The following is a 20452-nucleotide window of genomic DNA, read 5'->3' as shown; positions in this document are numbered from 1 at the left end:
ATATTTATTTAATTTTATAATTATTATTGTATAAGATCAGAACTAATGTTCTTAGTCGCCAATTAAAGAACCAAAATATTTGAAATAGGTTTTTTTCAAATTTTCGGAAAATGGCCTAACTTGCGATTTCATCATAAATTCTCCACAAATATATAAAAATTTGTCAAGAGAAGTTTTGCAACTGCGGCGCGTTTGACTCGATATTTTCGTTTTCATAATCACTTTTTGCACTATGAACAGAGAACCACTTACTATGAAACTCAACAGAATACTAATTTTTAATGTTTATTATTCTGAATAATACAGTTCAGGTACATTTTCGGCCATAAAATTTACCGATATCAACCACCCCTTTATAAAAGTACCTACCTGCTAATGTAAACAGAAATAATTAAGCTATTAAAAAATGGTACGTGTTAGTGCTTAATTATTGGACGGGTATTTCCATTTTAAAAATAAAGGTCTCTCCTGTGCTACAAAAATCTTGTCGGCCAGTGTAATATTCGTTTATCAAATTTTCACTTTTTGTTTTAGAGATATTTAAATGATATTATCAAATTAAAAACATTGACGTTTCGATTAGGGATAATGTGGACAACAAGTTGATATAAAAACTGCTTATAACAGAGAGCAACAAAGTGAAAAAACAATAATTGAAAATCACTTACATATTTTTATATTGTGCTTGACCATAATTTCAATTCCACACAATTAATACATAAATATCCGAAAGCTAGGATATATATTAGAGTTAGTACACTTTGGTATTTAATTTTGCCACATATCCAATACGGAAAAGTTCATAATCTAACTGGCAATCACTTCGTTTCAATTCAAATATGTAACAGATTACGAAAAAACAATAAAAATGAAATGAGGAGAAAGCGAAAACTATTATACAGGGTGTACCGTATAACAACCGACACAGAGCAGAGGCGTATAGAGAAACCCAATATATGAATATGCAATTGAACCCTATACAAAGTTACGTTCCTGAAAAGTAGGGCTGAAAATTTAGGAAAAAATTATTTTCTTCGCAATCCTAAACTTTAAAATACCAAATTATGCGATTAGTACATATGTATTCGAAAGCTCGGAAATATATTAGAGTTAATACACTTTTTTCTTAGACCTTTTGATATATTAATGCATCTTAAAGTTCTTGATTTTAGGTCTCTTCTGTTTTAAAATTAGTTTTTTCAATAATTTTTGGAGGAAAGATAAAATTTGACGTTTCGACTTTTCTTTAAGTCTTTATCAATATATTTTGGAAAGTGACATTTTCAGATTGAGGTTGTAAACTTTTCAGACAACCCTCATATAGTAGTAGCCTGTGTTGATGATTAACATCGAATTTTTAATTTTTTGTAAATATGAGAATAAAATTGGTTATCATGCGTTTACTTATTTCATCCACAAAATCCAACTGTTTCCGCATACTTTAGTAAGTATAAATCGTTTACGATTGCGTCACCGCGAGCTTTGCGTCAGTTTTTTGGCCGTTTTCCAGTTTTTTTTTGCTATCGCGAATGTTATGAATGACCCTCCGGTCTGGTATTAATACTATAGACAAACATTAGTTCCAACGATGTTTTACACAAACATATAGTCACGAAAAAAATGTGTCTATGAAAATATGTGAAGAAACTTTCAGTATATTCATCAACTAGTTTTTTTGAAAGGTGTTTTTTGGATAACTCGAAAATCTGGTAAGTGTTTCATGGGATGTTGCAAATCAAAAGTAAACAGTGTGCGTTACCGGAAAAACGGTAAGATTTTCGATATATTCTCATTTTTGGTTCATGAATTCACGATAATGTCGAAATAAAGCATTTTTCACGTGAATTATCACAAAATTTTCACTTTCAAATTGAATATCATTTAAAATACAGTTGCAAGACTGTTGACCCGTTCTTCTATTCTCTTTTTCAAAATATCTGACGAGGATTCTGTTTCTGGTTACTTTTGTACCCCATATTACCATTCCTGTATCCTTCTGGTCTTTCAATTTTATCTGGAGCTTTTTGTTCCTATCCCCTAGCATCTTTCTTTTCGGTATACCTCTTATCTGCTTCCGTAACTTATTTGTAAGTGTTTTTCTGAAAATGCCCTTATACCAGTTTAACTTTTAACTAGTTTAACTAACTAATTTTGTAATTATTGATTCTAATTTTGTTATTTGTCTCATCTCTTCACTTTTTTGTAAATAACTATGTTATAATGTTGAACTATTCTTCTATTCTCCTTCTACCTTTTAATTTATTTTTTTTTCTTATCACTATCTCCCTATCTTCCTTCTTGTCTTGATATTACTGTCTGTTTTCATCACTTTTGTAGAAAGTCTGTCTAGTTTTTAAGTGTCGTATCTCGCAATTTCTACGCTTTTCTTATTTCTTTTTTCCCGCTCATTCTCCTCTAGCTTTTTATATTAATTGTGGTCGTTATGTTCAAAGTTTTTCATTCGTTTGCTTTTTTTATCTTCTGAATAAAGTATGTTCTTCTTCCAGTTTACGTTTTGAGTATTCTCTTTTCCATAATTCTAGTGCTTAGCATATAATTATCAAATTACCTTTCTTTGTATACACCTTTCTTGGTATATTTTCCTTTTTGTCCTTACCATATTAACATTTTTGTAGTCACGCAATTTCCTCCACATGCTTGTCCTGTCCTTATGCTTCCTCTACTTTTTATTTCTCTTTATTTCGTGCTTTTATTATTTTTCTCCATATAGAATCCATCCTTGTATTACAATTCACGTTTCCATTATTTTGTTTTTCATAGATTCTACCGGCATCCCTATAGATTAAGTATAGCTTCGAGGAATGCTTGTGATCAATGTCATGCTGGAAGATAAATTTTCTGCTAATCAGACGCTGACCACAACGTACTACATTTTCCTTCAACATTTTGAATAGTCTCTTTTTTTTCATCAAAATCGCTTCAATTTCTACCATGTTTCCAGTCGCCGAAACATCCCCAAACCATCACCGAGTCTCCGCCGTGTTTTATATTCGGGTTTATACCTGGATCTAATATCCGTTCTTCCTTTGAGCACATTTTTTTGTCTTGACGGCTTCTTCACTGTCACCCTTACAAAAAGGCCAGCTTCTGTCAATTTCCTTTTCATTCTAAAAATACTCAAACGGAGATCCCTAGATTCATCGATTTGAGTTGCCATCTCTGGCCCGTGGTTCGTCGATCACGTTTGATGATCAATACAATACGTTCATCTTCAACGGTTGTGGTTTCTCCACATCGTCTTGAACGTTTTCTATCGCCTGAGCTTCTGGTGGATGCATATTTTTTTACGTTGTAGTCCACGGTACGTCGAGGTATTTTTAATTCGACAGGTACAGTTATCTAGACTATGAAGACTTGTGATTGATGCATGAGTTTCAACCGATTGCTTTTTGGTTTTACCCATTTTACAATGTACAAGTCTGAATTTTCGAGAACGAAGAATCCGTATACGAACTACACAAAAAGATGTCTTGGTCCAAAAAGTATAAATCACAGCACGTTCTTGTGTCTCCTAGATCTAACTGGGACTAAACTATAATCATAAACATCAAAGAAAGAATTCACAGGTAAAGAATAATCGCACAAGTTATAACTTGTCGCACTCACCGACAAAATATAAATAAACAAATAACAGGGACTATTGACGACGTTTTGGCCCGTATGACTGCTTTTAGCGTATTTATTTGTGACATTAAACGATTTAAGATCGTTCTGTTAGCAAAAGGGTACTCAGACTTACCTAAATCTGTTTCAACAATCCGCAACAGACTATAGTGTAAAGATAAAACAACAAATAACAGCTGAAGTGTCTACATTGAAAAAAGAAGGACAACGATTTAGTCTAAGTTTTGACGAATGGACTTCAACCTCTAATAAAAGATATATGAATTTAAATATTCATTCAGTAAACAAAAAATGGAATTCGAATTGATAAATAGCTGATCGCCGAAACTTGTGTTCATACTTCAAAAAAGCGGCTTTTGGAGTTGCATATCTCATTAGATACAGATATTGGGGCAATAGTGACTGATGGTCCAAATGTAATGCTGAAGGTTGGAAAACTTGTTAATACAAAATACCCAAGTTTGTTTTGCACATGGTATTCATTTAGCCGTTTGTGATTTATTGTATAAAAAGACACCTGTAAATGAGACTACCAGTGATGATATTGATGACTCGGATGACGATAATGAAGGACTAGACTCAGGATTAGTCATTGAAACTGGAAATGGTCGGGATTTGACTTATGATGATCGAAATATTAATGAATTAGTAAAGAAAATTTGTAAAGTGGTTCTTATTTTCAAAAGAACATCCTTGAAAAATGATACAATACAAGAGAGCTTAATTTACTACTCGACTGTAAAACGCGTTGGAACAGTCTCTTTACAATGCTGGAGCGATTTGATCTTTTAAAAACTAGCGTAAAAAAGGCACTTATTTGAAGAGTCAGATTTTCAACTCATTAGTGAGATAATCCAAGGTATTGGCGCCAGTTAATTATCTGTAGAAGCACTTTGTCGTTCTGATGCCAATTTGTGAACGGCGGATGCGACACTCAAGTTTCTTTTTAAAGAATTGCGTGACAATGACTCAATTTTGGCTTCTAAATTCTTCTACAAAATGCTCATACTGAGAAGACTGAGTTGGAGATTGATTGTGATGTAAAGGATTTGTTTTCATGTCCAAGAAGATGACTATGAAAAAACAGATTATTTTGTTAACTGGGAAAATTGAAAATAGTGGAAATGAAGAAAATTACATGAACATTGAACCCACGCAGACAACTAGTAAAACTGATTTAACATTAAAAGAAAAGCTTCAGAACGAAATAGAAAACAGTATGAAAACTATAAATCCTGAAGCATATAAAGAAACTGATCTTTCTAAGATCATTAAGCAAGAAATGAATCTTTATGAGACTAGTTCCACACGAGGTTATTATTTGGAGAAGGCTTAGAAAAATTTATTGACGATTCCTCCAACTTCCCTCGAGCCTGAACGCGCGTTTTCCGCCGCTTCATATTTGTGCAACAAATTAAGAAGTAAATTATAGTTTCTGGTTTATTTGATTTAAAATTTGAGTCCTATTAACATCGATCTTTTTTGACAAATTTTAAGAAGTTGATTTTTTAAGTTTATTAAAATAAAATAAACAAACTAAGCAATAATTTATTAAACTATTTTATAAGGGCCTAATTTTATTAGAAGAAATTATGATTTTGTTTTGTTTTTGGAGATTTAAGTGAAGATTTAAAATAAAAGGTTGATTTTGATATGTTTTACTTTCTTTTTGCTACCACTTTCTATTACCAATACAATCCTGGGGTTATCCCGGAATCCTGGTATTAACTATCGATAATCCCGAAATCCCGGGACTAGAAAAATCGACCGGGATCGAATCCCCTACTCCAAGGGCTTACTGGAACTAAACTATAATCATAAACATCAAATAAAGAATTCACAGGTAAAGAATAATCACACAAGTTTTAACTTGTCGCACTCACCGACTAAATATCAATATGCGCTTGTATAAAGTAAATAAATAACGGACACAATTATTTTTGGTTTGAAAATATGAAAGAGACATGTTTTAAAATGTATTTTGAAACTTAATTAATGCATTATTGGGGTGGGAAAAAACTTTTGATCGCTAGTGTAGATTTGAGAAAAACGATATCTGTTTTGATTTCAGTCACTTTCTTATTGTAGTCACTAATTAACTTAATTTTCAATCAATGATTTTTGCACTCGATTTCGATTAAATTTCAATTTCTTTTCCAGATTAACATCGAGACCAAAGTGGCAATAATTTTTATGCATGGAAAATATTAATACATATTTGTAAGTATGCAATTTTACTTATATATATTTTTTTCTCCTAAATTTCGAACTAAGATTGATGAACTAAGATTATTCAGATCTTCACCTTACCGTCATACTCAACAATCATAAATACTATTAAAATTGATTTATATACGAGGGCCGTTTTATTTTCAACCTCCGATAGGCTATAAATAAAAGGCAAGTTCATATAAAACAATAATTTTATTACCAAAAGATTGGTACACTTTTCGACATAATCTCCGAAGAGATTGAGACATTTGTCATAATCTGTGGTCAATCTTTTCAACGCCCTCTTCAAAGAACGTTGCCGCCAATGAACAGACCTTGAAACTTCTGGAAATTCCGTAGACAAATCAGTAATGGTGAATCTGTGGTTTTCTTTAACCATTCTGTCAACTCGTTGAACCAGGTCATCTGAAACGACAGATATGCGTCCTTGGCCCCCTTCATCATGCACATAATTCAAACTTTCGACACCATTCACGCACACCACCATCACTCATCAAGTTTTCCCCATAAAGACGACTCATTCTCCGATGGATTTCTGTAGCACTATTGCCTTCAGCCTGTAAAAAACGAATCGCATTTCGCAATTCACACTTGGCGGGAGCATCAATGATGGCGGACATGTTTACGTGGCTGTAGCACAACGCCGACTGATGCTTGAATGTCAACAATGGCGGAGTGTGTAGTGCGAGAGCTTCGCAGTCGCCTACAGTGAATGCCCGTGATCTTCTGACCGAGTAGCGTCTGCACGGAGCGATCGGAGGTTGAAAAGTAAACGGTCCTCGTACCAGTATCTTTGAATGATCAAATAAGTGTTAGAGGCGATTTAAGGATAAGAAAAATGAATAATGGTGTTAGTAACTAAATATCGACGAAAAATGCATTGACAAAAATGTTGATTATATTTTGTTTTTCTACAAGTATCTTCGTAATATTTCTGTGATAAGACAATGATATGAAAAAAATGTTTGTAAAAGTAGGAATGTTTATGTACCAGACAATTTCATTATTGTTTTTGGAGACGATAGTAAAACAGAAAATGACACGGAACAGTTGAAAAGTTTCTTGCAAATTGTAAGTTTAACACACATAATGGAATCAATAGTTAATAAACATATTTGAAATGTCACATTGATATTTGAGAACTGCCTTTTCACTTGTAAACGATTCTTATGAACAAATATAGGACTTTGATCGATAATTCTCATTATTTTGTGATTGCGTTTACCTTTTCGATAGTGGTAGAAACTGCAACTATTTTCTGAAGGTATACGGTCAAGCTACACTATCGATCAAATATTCTTGCCCACCCCTTAATCCATTCATTAAATTATAAAGATCGAAATGGTGTCTTACAGACCAAAAATAATAGTCCCTGTTATTTGTTTATTTATATTTTGTCGGCGAGTGCGACAAGTTATAACTTGTGTGATTATTCTTTACCTGTGAATTCTTCCTTTGATGTTTATGATTATAGTTTAGTCCCAGTTAGATCTAGGAGACACAAGAACGTGCTGTGATTTATACTTTTTGGACCAAGACATCTTTTTGTGTAGTTCGTATACGGATTCTTCGTTGTCGAAAATTCAGACTTCTAAGTTGTAAAATGGGTAAAACAAAGAAGCAATCTTGCTGTCTAATTAAAAATACCTCGACGTACCGTGGACTACAACGTAAAAAAATATGCATCCACCAGAAGCTCTGGCGATAAAAAACGTTCAAGACGATGTCGAGAAACCACAACCGTTGAAGATGAACGTATTGTATTGATCATCAAACGTGATCGACGAACCACAGGCCAGAGATGGCAACTCAAATCGATGAATCTAGGGATCTGCGTTTGAGTACTTTTAGAATGAAAACGAGATTGACAGAAGCTAGCATTTTTGGAAAGGTGGCAATGAAAAAACCTCTTTCAATACGTCAAAATAAAATTAAGAGGTATTAGTTACCCAAAGAACATAAAAATTGTGATGAGTCAAAGTTCGAGGTTTTTGGGTCTAAGAGGAGAGTACTTGTGCGCAGGTCAAAAGAAGAACGTATGTGTAATCCCGACTGTAGAACACGGCGTAGGTTCGCTGATTGTTTAGTGATGTTTTGAAGGAAGACAGACCTGATAAGAATTGAAGGGATTTTGAAAAAAGACGTTTATAAAAAATAATCTTTGTTGTCTAGGCAAAAGTAATCGTACCGTTGCCGTAAACGTGAAAAAATAGGCAATCACCAGGTGCAGTGGCGATAGAACACGAGCTCGAAGCAACAAAACCGAAGAGAAACGTATTGTATTGATCAGTAAACGTGATCGACGACTCACAGTCCAAAGATGGCAGCTCAGATCAATGAGTCTGCATTTGAGTATTTGAAAATAAAATTAAGAGGATACAGTGAGCTAAAGAACATGAAAATTGGACACATGAAGAGTGGGAGAGAGTTTTATGTAGAGATGAGTCGAAGTTTGAGGTTTTTGAGTCTTAAGAACAGTGTTTCTGGGCAGGTAAAAGAAAGAACGGATGTTAAATTCATATGGAATCCCGATTGTAAAACCCGACAGAGGCTCGGCGATTTTTTGCGGATTTTTTTGACGAAAGACGACTGGAGACCTGGTAACAATTGAAGGGATTTAGAAGAAAGAATGCTATTCAAAAATATTAAATGTACTACGTTCTGGCTTGCGCCTGATCGGCAGCTTCCATCATGGCAATGATCCCAAACATTTCCCAAAACTGTGCAAAGAATATTTTAAAGCAAGAATGTACTGAACGTCACAATTGCCCGACCTCAATCAGATGGAGTTTGTTTTGGGACAAATTGTATAGGGAAGTCAGGAAGTCCTAAAAATAACGAATGGAACCAAGTAAGCGACGATTTTCTGACTAAATTCTTACAGAGATTGCCAAAATTGTGTACATAAATAATAAAAGTTAGAGGTTTACATCGTTGAATCAAATTTTTAAATATGTTCTTTAACATATAAATATCAAAAACGATCGTATTCTGATTTGTTATGGTGGACAAAACCTTTTGACTTGTAGTGTACTTCCAATCTGGCTTCATCTTTCTCATTATTGCAGTGTCGTTGGTTCGGAAACCATCTTTTCCAATCATCATCATAAAGCCCTTCAATCCTTTGGATTATGGCTATCGCTTTTAATGCTTTAAAATCCTTTTTTGAGGTGGATTACTCCTCGTTTTCTATTTTTGTTTTCATTATAGTTTATCCTTTGTCTTGTTATTATTTTCCATTTCTTTTGGTTCCGGAATTTCGCTCTCCAATTCTCTATATTCAGTGTGATATCTTCTCTATTTCGTTTCTCGTCGGTCTGCCTCTTCTCCTCGGCTCCAATGGGGTCCATTCCGTTTTGGTCATTTCATTTGGTTTTCTTCTCATTGTATGCCCAGCTCCATTGAGTCTTTGTGCTTTTATGTATCTCACTATATTTTCTTTCCCCAGCTTTCTCTCTCTCTCTCTCTCTCTAATTCTTCGTTTTTATTTGCTCCCCTTTTTTTCTTCTGCGTTAGTTTTGGACCTGTTATAGCTCTCATTATCTTCTCGGTTCTTTTAAGTTCTCCTTCTTCCCTTTTGTTGATTACTGTTGTTTCCATCGCATACGTGATTACTGGTCCCATTAGGGGTTTTATTTTGTTTTGTTTAGTTATGTTTTTGTTTCTTCCGTAGTTTTGATACCATTTTTGTATCCTTTCCTTTACCCTATCTTTGGTTGTTTGTCCCGATGCTATTCCTAAATAGTTAAAGGTCGATACTGTTTCAAAATTTCATTTGTTAGTTTCCAGTTGGTTTGCTCTGTCTTCTGGTTTCCCCCTTATTTTCATATATCTTCTTTTTCTTCTTCTAATTTGTTGATCGCCTTTGTTAATTCCCCATGTCCATTTGTTATGATAGTTACATCATCTGCGTATGCTACTATCTGTACTATCCTTTTTCAATCACCTTCAATCATAATTATGATGCTGTAAGCTAATTATATTGTCAAATTTTATTCGACGATGATTAGCAGGCAGTCGCTCGTGGAAACGATATTAACATGAATGTTTGGCAAATTTTCTTATTTATAATACAAACAAACCATCAAACATCCTGCCAACTCAGTCCCTGCATTAATTTTAAAATAGTATTTTGAAGGAATAAAAATAATTTACGGTTTTGAAATCATGTTTTAGTCTGCTAGTCTGAATATTTTAAAACAATCATCAAGTCGCTAATGTTGAATGGAAACTTATTACTTTATGTTTTGTTTCTATTTTTACATAAAATTCCAAAATCACAGGAAATGTGTTTCATATAGCGGGTCTGTTATTACAACATAAGAAAATCTTTAATTATGACACGTTTTTACAATTATAACAACTAAAAAAAGCTAACTCTTCTAAAGAAATTAACAGATATCAATTGAATTTTCTAGAAGGTAAGGATTCTACTAGACAAAAACAAAATCTAACTGCCAGGGCCAAAAGAAAAAAACGAAAAGTCGACGCTGCTGTACTTAATCACATCTCAGAGCTTATTACAACTCATTTGATATAAAAATGAAAAACTATTCAAGAAAAAATTGAAACGTAAATCAATTGATAGCATACTTATCCCCCTCTTTCCTTTTACTCATTACATTCTCCCACCTATCCACATGATGGATATAAATTGAAATAATTATTCTTATAACTACCCTGGTATTATTTTTCTTTTGTTATTTTATCCTACCTTGTAAAATGGCAATTGATTAAATAAAATCATTGATTTGGTAACCCCACACCCAACATTTCTGCTATTATACTCCTCTTCCCCCCAAAGCTTTAAGCAAACAGGACCCACAGAACCCACTACCCCCGAAGCTTTTAACAAGAACCTGCTCAAACGCAGCGGCTTGGAGAAAAATAAAGGAGACGGTAGGCCGATGAGACAGCTCAGTGCTTAACGGCTCAGCATCCTACCTCCAATCCTCCCAGGGCTTCCAATCAGGAAGTCTTGGTAAACCCTGTTTTGATTCTATGCCCTTTCAAACGGCGAGTCGAGCAGGACAACCCGAAACCGTATTCATGAAAGAACAGCTGTTGGATTCCATTGATGCAGTTTCTCTCTCTTCAGCTGGTTAGGAATTACATTCTAATTCGTCAGAATGCTCATACCAAAATGCCTGTTCCGTTCTATAGTACATCGGCCTTTGATAATTTCAAGTGGAACACGACAGACCTATTAAAAGTCTATATGCTTAACGGCCCTTGTCCGTCCACTATTTTACTATGAACTATGATGATGATGTCGATCGAATTCACGTTGTTTCGGTATTTATTTAAATTGATTGGTTGAATCTCCTTTGATAGAGACACATTTAGTAATCGATATTTTCTGAAAAATGGTTCTCTTATTTCAGATACATTTTCGGTGGTTTGAGTTAACACGATGCAACAGAGGGGCTCAACCACGACAATGGATAACGAAGAGACCGACAATTCATCGTCGACGCCATCATCATCAAGAGTTAGCAGAGTAAGTTTTTTACACCTACATATCAACGATATATCTTGATGTTGTAGACTAATTTCAGCGTTGTTGTACCTCTTCAGCATAAGATATAACTTCACTACTTGACAGTTTTAAATAAATTATTGACGTATTGACTGTTTAACACAAAAGTTCGAGACATTGGATTGGAAGAAGTGGTTTCATTGAAAGGCTTACAACATCCTCCGATTTAGCGTGATAATAATAAACATACTGTATATGAATTTCAGAACAAAGATTTGTATTTAATTTGTCTTATACTTGACATGTCAGGAGGATTTTATGTCTGTATAAGAAAAATCTGGCAACAACGCGGTCAGATTGAAATATTTACACTTAAGAGCAAAAAGCAAACAATTTTTTTCTTAATTTAGCATCTCAAAGCCATTAGTGTTAGCTTTTTAATGAGTGGTCTATGTTGTTATTGAGTCTATCCCATAAATGCTCGATAGGATTTAAGTCCGGTCTACGCGCTGGCGGCAATTTCGACATGCTGTAAATCTGTCGTACGGATTTGCAGTATGTGGACGGGCATTGTCCTGCATTAGGATGCAGTTTTCGCCGATAAAACTGTCGTAGGAAACGACGTTATCCCTGTTAATCCCCCCGCTCCACCGCTAGTTTCAATAAAAACCAACTCGTTTTTTTGCCTCCATTGAAATGCCCGCCCAAACCATCCAGGAACCTCTTCTAAAAGTCACGTTTTCTTACATGCAACACTGCGCGGATATTTTCCAGGTCGTCTGTAGACTCGATCTCTTCCACCACTACCATGCAGACAAACTCTGCGTCAATCCAATTAACGTGTTCTTTGGTAAATCTTATACGGGCTGCGGTAAATTTGGGTCCAGTAGCTGGCCTTTTTGGCTCAAAGTTCGCTGTCTTTAGTCTTCTACTGACTATTTAGCCGCTTGGAGCTACTCCTCATGTTTCTCTTAGCTCTTTTCGGTCTTGAACACCAGCTACAATGAATCGGTCATCTCTCATCAACAGCAGATTGACTTATGTTCAGCACACTGTCTACTTCTCGCCGACTTTGGCTTTGTTGCAATAGAGACCGCTAGAGCAGCTTTAATACTTGTTGTGTCCATTTTCAGGTAGAATTCTTGGTTGTTGGTAAGGAAGATGTGTATCGGTTGACGTTTAATGGCTAACTAATAGTGGTGTGTCAGGTAGATAACCTTTAAAAAGGGTTAGTTACCCCTAATTAGCACTATTGTAAACAAGCATAAAAAGGATGGGTACCGATAATAACATATTGTGAAAGCAAGAAACATTTTGAAGCTAATACTATTAGATGTCGCCCGAGTCCATTTTTTTGTTTACGAGTGTATATAACATTACATATCATAATAAAATACTCTGTATAAGTATAGAGTTTCCAAAAAAATGTTCTCGAATACAAAATCCTTGAGCTTAAAAGAATGTAATTTAACTTCGTCATTGATTTTCACTGTACAAGCATGACTAAAGGTAATTTCGCATTTGCATTTCAAATAATCACGGTTTGAATAAAAGAGAAATGCATATAACAATTACTTTCGCGATTGACGTCGTCGTAATCCAGCAAAAAATGTCCTTTTATGACATTTGGTTATTCCTATACTTATTAAGAAAAGGAAGTTTTTTTTCATATCGTTTTAGTAACAATAATAAATAAATTACCCACCCCTTCTATAACCCAGAAGACATCCCAACGTTTCTAAAACCGGGTTTCATTCTTATGCTCCCAAAATCTCCCAGACAGATGATCCCACCGAGTAGTACTTGGTGGGCCAGTACAAACTTATCACGTACTTTCCCACTTCATATAAGATACTTATAACTTGTCGAGGAAAATAACACCGGAGGAACCGAGAGGTTGCAAAAGATATCACCAAGGGTGCAAAGAACAACTTGTTGTGTATGGGGATGTCGTTTAAACCCACAGTTAGAAAACAATTTATTATATATATTCGTTTCTATTGGAGACCGAAATTTTTCCATGTAACATGTTTGTTCAATTCATTCAATTAATTTCAGAATAATTCGAAGTTAAAAGTTCTAGTCAGAAGCCATGCTATGCGCGAGGAAACGTCCCCGCCAAGAGAACCTAGTCCGAATCCTCAGCACCACCAACAACAATATCATCAATCAGAAACGCCGCTTCTGTCACCGCGCATTACCCTCATTCCATCACCCGAAATTTCGTCTTCTCCATTAGTCGTCTTGAGTCCTTCTACAAATTCACCCTCTATTTGCAAATCTCCTCAGTGCCTGTCACCTACATCCACCTTAGTACCCACTTCTCCTAATAATTCAAGAAGTTCCCCGAACCTGTGCGCTTCCGTTGAAAATATCACTCGTATAGAAAGGCTGCAATCGGATTGTTTCGAAGAAGGAGTTACTGGTGGTTATGTGGTGAGTATCATCATTTTATTGAATAGTAGCAACGGTCAGTCAAAACACGTTAACGATCATAATTCAGTTTTGTTCAATAGATTTTGCAGGTACAATTTTACCATTGCACCAGCAAATCCGTGTATATTAATTACGGAAGCATTTATTGTTTCAGACATCTAGTCCAAAATTCACGAACAAAAACTCATCAAAACTAACTAGTCATAGTTTTAAGAAAAAGAATTCGTGCGAATGCCAAACTCCGAACTGCCTAAAATGTACGAAGAACCAAGAAAGAACAATTAATAACAACTTAACGAACGTCAATAATAACATGACGGGGAGTCCGAATACTCTCATGGTTGCTAGGGTCAATTCCAAAGGGAAACTAAGACAACAAAGTTCTTCGTTAGGCAGCTTCGACAGTTCACTCAACTCCCCTTGCTTGTCTAGAGGTAAGTTATATATAGACAGAAGTCTAATAAGCGAGATTTGTCTTAAAAAATGCTCAGTTCTATGTGTGTATCTTTATATTTGAATCTCCCATTCAAAAATTATCCATTTTAATGTCTTAAACAATTTCATCGACATTATTATAATTTCCATCTTTCCGTATCATTCTACGAGGGCAGAAGAAAGCGGGCATGCGCTGTAGACGACTGCGTAGCTTTCGCACTACACACTCCGCCATTGTTAATCTTCAGGCGTCAGTCGGCGTTGTGCTACAGCCACGTAAACCTGTCTGCCATTATTGATACTCCCGTTTAGTGTAAATTGGAAAGTGTGACTCGTTTTTTACAGGGTGAAGGCCATAGTGCTGCAGAAATCCATCGAAGAATGGATCGTGTGTATGATGAAAGCTTGAGTGATGGTGTCGAAAGTTTAAATGATGTGCTTGATGAAGGAGGTCAAGGACGCAAATCTGTCGTTTCAGATGACCTGGTTAAACGTGTTGACATAATGGTTGAAGAAAACCGCGGATTCACCATTACTACTTTATCTACGGAATTTCCAGAAGTTTCAAGGTCCGTTCTTTGAAGAGGGTATTGAAAAGCTTGTCCACAGATTATGACAAATGTCTCAATCTCTTCGGTGATTATGTCGAAAAGTAACCGTGTATACCAATCTTTTGGTAATAAAATTATTGTTTTATATGAACTTGTCTCTTATTTATAGCCTATCGGAGGTTGAAAAAAAAAGACACTCGTATGTACCCAAGTGTTTAAACGAAAGGTTAGGTTTCAAAAGAAAACGAAAACAACAAAGCTCTTTGTAAGTAGGTAAAACCACGAAAACCTTGATGATGTGGCAGAAACTTTGCCAAAATGAATTGGGGTTGTACTCCCAAAGATTTCTCTGTGGATGTACTTGGCGCTAGTGTGACCAATCAACATATAGGGTGCACTGAGACTCATTCTTCAACCGGGGTAATGAGAACATGCCCAACGGATCCATTAAGGGGGTAACCTGCTTTGGATGCTTCAAAAAATTTATTTTTTCGAGGATTTTTTTTGAGAAGGAAAGACATATTCAATTGAAACGAAACTTACAGAATTTATTGTTAAATATTTCAATAGATACATGTCATATTATATCTGGTACAAGTATTTCGATACTAGAAGACCGTTAGACCCTTTGGATTATAATACGTACAATAGATCAATAATAGGGACACATTCTTGGGTAGTTTGGGAAAACATTTATACAAAAAATCGATTTTTTGAAGCCTCTAAAGCAGGTTCCCCCCTTAAAAGTTATTTTAAATCTTTCACATCGTCACATATATCATTGGAAAGCGTGGTGGAAAAAAACCTCACTTGGAATGCTCAGATATTTGGTCACCCGAGACAAACTGAAACCTCCTTAAGAAAGTGTTAAAGTAAAGGATCTAAACAAGACATCAAATGGTACACGGCAAACAAAAATGGTACTACAGTGTACAGGTTCAGAATCAAACACTCTAAAAGCTTGAGCAGTACACCAAGTGTCTTTCAAGAAGAAATATATGCAATTGAAATCCAGTTCAACTTGAAAAGGAACAATCGCAAAAAGGAAATTATCATTTTGTCCGATAAAACAAAGCAGCCATTAAATCTCTGAGCTCCAATGTCCAAAGCTGGGTTGGAATTACCTGGACTAGTTAAATGAGAAAGTAACCGTGTTCCGAGACGTGATTTTTTCCCTTGAGCGTCCATTTTATTCTCGGAAATAGAAAAAAATTCTGGTAGGTAGATCTTATTAGATCACTTTCCAGTTAGCCTTTTGCTCTTCCGACAACACTCACAGTACCGGCTTCTTTCATTCTGTCCTCATAACCAAGTTTTCTATCACTATATCAAAAATTTTGATTTTAGAGATACTCAAATCATTCTGATATTAATCCTACGATCATTGTTCAATAAATGTTTCACTATCGACACATTTTTGTTGGTCTTACTGATCGAAGGGAGTCTAGAGCGATCGTCGTCTTCCACTTTTTCTCTACCTTCTCGGAATACCTTGCGTTTTACCAATCTTCACACCAAATTTGATCGCCTATTGCTGCTCCAGTAATCGCTCCATAATTTTTCGCGATAAAATGTTCATAGTACGAGCGATCTGTTCTCTTCAACAATCGGGAGCTGCCGATTTTTTCTCAATATGTCACCCGTTCGCTCCTACGCTCAGTAAAAACCAGTTCTACTACATTCAGAACTAACTCTGTAGCTATTGAAATTGTTTCTTATGAAGAAAATGTATTTTCTTTTTGTTTTTTTGGTATCTGATTCAGTTAATGAATTTGGTAGCTCTTTCTCCTTATTACTCCCATCCTTTCGTATCCTTTAGGTACTATATTTTGTTTATTATATTAGTATGACAAATATAAAAAGAATATATAACGCCCTCAATGCTTTTTTTTCAATTGAATATTTTCCTTAATATATTTATTCATTTTCAGATAGTAGTTCTGAGTTGTATACAGATACGACTGGCGTAGACTTAGAACAGTTCATTCCCGAAACACTCAACAGGAATGCTAAAGATAGAGCACTGATGCTTCGAATAGAACAAGAACTAGTCAATCTTGCCAAAGATAAATGGTAAGTTGAATAATTTCTCACCAAGTTCTTGATCTTCATTACACCTTGTTCCTATATATTATAACATAAATCACACACCAGCATTTTAACTATTTGATATCAACTATTCAACGGTAATCAATTTTTTTCTAAATTTCATTTTATAACCCCCTTTTTCTTTGTGATGTGTTGTTTCTATATCCAATTCGATTCTATATCATTGTTTCTTTGAACATAACCAGAATAGGCTGTAGTAGGAATACCGACCACATGGGTACCTAAAAATCGAACCTATTGGGTAGGTTCTATTCATACTTTATTCTGGCGACCATTTGAATATCTTCGCCCCATTCGAACTATACAATTTTATATACCATGCTGCACCCCACTGGAACTATATATTTCCAATCTCCTTCAACACTCAAACACTTTCTATTCTCAACTTTTAAGCAGCATTCACTTTTGAGTTTTTTTAGTTACAATACAATACAATAAACACAAATTATTGATTTTAATACTTTCCATCTGTACAACTGAACTAGAGCTAGTGATTTATCTACAAGGGGCTCTGATATTCAATTCATTTTGGAAAAGGGGCGTCTTTACAAAATAGTTTGGGAATGCCTGGTCTAGAACACTTTCAAATACTCCAGGAAATCCGATAACTGTGAAATCTTATGGAAAAAGGCTAAATTACTGGAGATAGAAGAATAACTTAATCAATTTAACAACATTTCTAGACCGTTTATTTCGGTTTCTGTTGATTTTAGGTTATTCATTAAACGTTTCGGCCTTCCGCTGTATGATTTGTTGTTTTTGCGTATGTTTATAAGTCTGTCTGCACTCTTCTTCTTTCACGGATGTCTACTTATTCTTTTTTGTAACGGTTTCTGTTGATTACAGATTATTCATCCATCATTTTGGCATTTAGCTGGATGATTTGTTGTTTTTGCATACGTTTGTAAGTCTGTCTGCATTTTTGTTATCTTCTTCAACGGATAACTACCAACCATTTTCGTTCATTTTGGTTTCTATTGACTTTAGGTTATTCATCCATCATTTTGGCCTTCCGCTGTATGATTTGTTGTTTTTGCGTAGGTTTATAAGTCTGTCTGCACTCTTCTTCTTTCACAGATGTCTACTTAATCTTTTTTGTAACGGTTTCTGTTCATTCTATTTTTTCTTCCTCAACTTCATCGGTTTGTTTATATTTTATATTTGCAAGAAACATTTAATAGATTTGTTTTTATAACAAAAAACACTACAAAGAAAATCTATTGAATGAATAATTTATATATTTATTTATAAATTTATGTTTTTTTTTTTAGTAAAACCCATTACAAATTTCCGCCCATGTCATCGTATCAGCGAATGCTTGTTCATAGGTGCGCTGCCTATTTCGGTATGGACCACAATATAGAACCAACAGGAAAATCAGTCATTGTCAATAAAACAAAGAATACTAGGATACCTGATATAGAATTTAAGGAACACGTTAAAGATGACATTATTTTTAGCGAAGAACCAAGGCGATCGATTTTAAAACGAGATTCAAACAGTATAGATGATTATAGGTTAGTAATCAATTTAACAAACATTAAATATGTACCATTTTCATGATTTTAAAAATCCTATCAACACATTCGATCGATCTAGGATCTAGGCAAGTAACACGTTATACTAATCCGCACTAGTTCCTAACTAGTGGCTCAATACATAATTATAAATATTTAATTTTATTCAAATAATTCTGTCAAGTTCATGGCATTCGATTCAGTGTGTATCTTGTATATTAAATAGCATATAAAAAAATCCAGATCTAGTACTTAAAAGAAAATTGTTATTTAGTGTTCAATTTTACAAATTAAATTTCATGTTTTTTCACTTGTTGGTCCATTATTCCAAAAATATATTTGCAATATTTATCTTATCACTTTTTTCCTTCATGTCTATTTCTAATATATAATTGCATTATTTGCTTTATCACTTTTCTTTCCATATCTATTTCTTCTTTTATCAAATTTGATCTTCTGTATTCTTCTATTTCACTTTTTGATTTATTATTTCCAAGATCTAATTTCATTATTTGTTTTATCACTTTTCTTTTCCATGTCTATTTCTTTTTTTATCAAATTTGATCTTATTTGTTCTACTATTTCACTTTTTGATTTATTATTTCCTAGATCTAATTGTATTATTTGCTCTATCACTTTTCTTTTCTTCTTTTATCAATTTTGATCTTCTGTATTCTTATATTTCACTTTTTGATTTATTATTTCCAAGATCCAATTGCAATATTTGTTTTTTCACTTTTGTCTTCCATGTCTACTTATTTTTTATCAAATTTGATCTTATTTGTTCTACTATTTCACTTTTTGATTTATTATTTCCAAGATCTAATTGCATTATTTGTTTTATCACTTTTCTTTTCCATGTCTATTTCTTCTTTTATCAAATTTGATCTTATTTGTTCTACTATTTCCCTTTTTGGTTTAATATTTCCAAGATCTAATTGGATTATTTGTTTTATCATTTTTCTTTTCCATGTCTATTTCTTCTTTTATCAAATTTGATCTTATTTGTTCTACTATTTCACTTTTTGATTTATTATTTCCTAGATTTAATTGCAATATTTGTTTGATCACTTTTCTTTTCCATGTCTATTTCTTCTTTTAGCAAATTTGATCTTTTTAATTCTTCTATTTCACTTTTTGATTTATTATTTCCAATATCTAATTGCAATATTTGTTTTATCACTTTTCCTTTTCATGTCTATTTCTTTTGCAATATCATCACTTTTTTCTTCCTATTTCTTTTTTATCACTTTTCCACGTCTACTTCATTTTTTTATCAAGTTGGACCTTCTTCATTGTACTATTTCACTTGATTTATTATTTCCAAGATTTTATGGCAATATTTATTTTATCACTTTTTTATTCTAATGTTTTTGACTGCTTACTTATTTTTTTCATGATACAATCTTATCTTGTTTGTTTTCCTGTCCGAAAAAATCATTTGCTTTCAATTGATCTCATATTTAACCTTTCTGGTTACTGGCTTCTGACCACACAAAATTTTTAGGTTATTGTTTCCTATTTTTGCATTAGTTCAATTTATTCTTTTTGTATACTGTTTTTGATATTGCTTTTTTTTCTCTCCTATAGCTGAAAATATATTCAATACTTAAATAAATTTGTTAGTTATGTGGAGCTCATGGTGAGGACGACCAAAACTCACCTGAAGCAAACCCCATAAATCTTCTATCATATTTTTATTGTATATTCCACTTTTACTTGCATATTTTTATCAATCTATTTTCTCAATATTCGAAACTATTTTCTTTTGATATAACCATGTTTGATATAAAAATACGATGCATTATTTTATTTAAAAAAAAATAGAAAGGTGAGATTAATTTGAATTAATCTTCAAAGTATTGCAATTATCATTATCCCAAGGTTGAATCCACTACAGGCACCCTTTCTCAAAGGCTTCTTTTTGAAATTTGCTCTGCCTTAATCCTCTCAATGTCAAGAATTTTAGAACAATGACTTTTCAGCACTTTTTTGTTTTAGAAAGGGTCAGAAGTAGCATGGTGCTAAATATTGCAGCATGATGAATT

General features: G+C 33.9%; 1 protein-coding gene across 5 annotated transcripts in view; it reads left to right on the top strand.

The window, feature by feature from the left end:
• The window catches only part of LOC130445532 (cAMP-regulated phosphoprotein 21), a 52798-nt gene that overhangs the window by 17979 nt on the left and 14367 nt on the right, over nucleotides 1–20452 (top strand). For 4 of the 5 annotated variants that reach the window (XM_056781198.1, XM_056781195.1, XM_056781194.1 and 1 more), the window contains exons 2-7: nucleotides 5806–5865; nucleotides 11262–11377; nucleotides 13415–13792; nucleotides 13947–14226; nucleotides 16710–16851; nucleotides 18159–18404. In XM_056781198.1, coding sequence (XP_056637176.1) covers nucleotides 11291–11377; nucleotides 13415–13792; nucleotides 13947–14226; nucleotides 16710–16851; nucleotides 18159–18404 — 1133 coding nt within the window. In that variant the 5' untranslated portion in view covers nucleotides 5806–5865; nucleotides 11262–11290. Of the gene's footprint in view, nucleotides 1–1565; nucleotides 1710–5805; nucleotides 5866–11261; nucleotides 11378–13414; nucleotides 13793–13946; nucleotides 14227–16709; nucleotides 16852–18158; nucleotides 18405–20452 lie in introns of those variants that run through there. The other variant, XM_056781196.1, reaches the window with a different exon arrangement.

This window comes from Diorhabda sublineata, chromosome 6 (assembly GCF_026230105.1).
Source record: "Diorhabda sublineata isolate icDioSubl1.1 chromosome 6, icDioSubl1.1, whole genome shotgun sequence".
NCBI classification, from domain to species: Eukaryota; Metazoa; Arthropoda; class Insecta; order Coleoptera; family Chrysomelidae; genus Diorhabda; species Diorhabda sublineata.
Note: the sequence above shows the minus strand (reverse complement) of the source record. Positions and strands in the feature narration are given on the sequence as shown.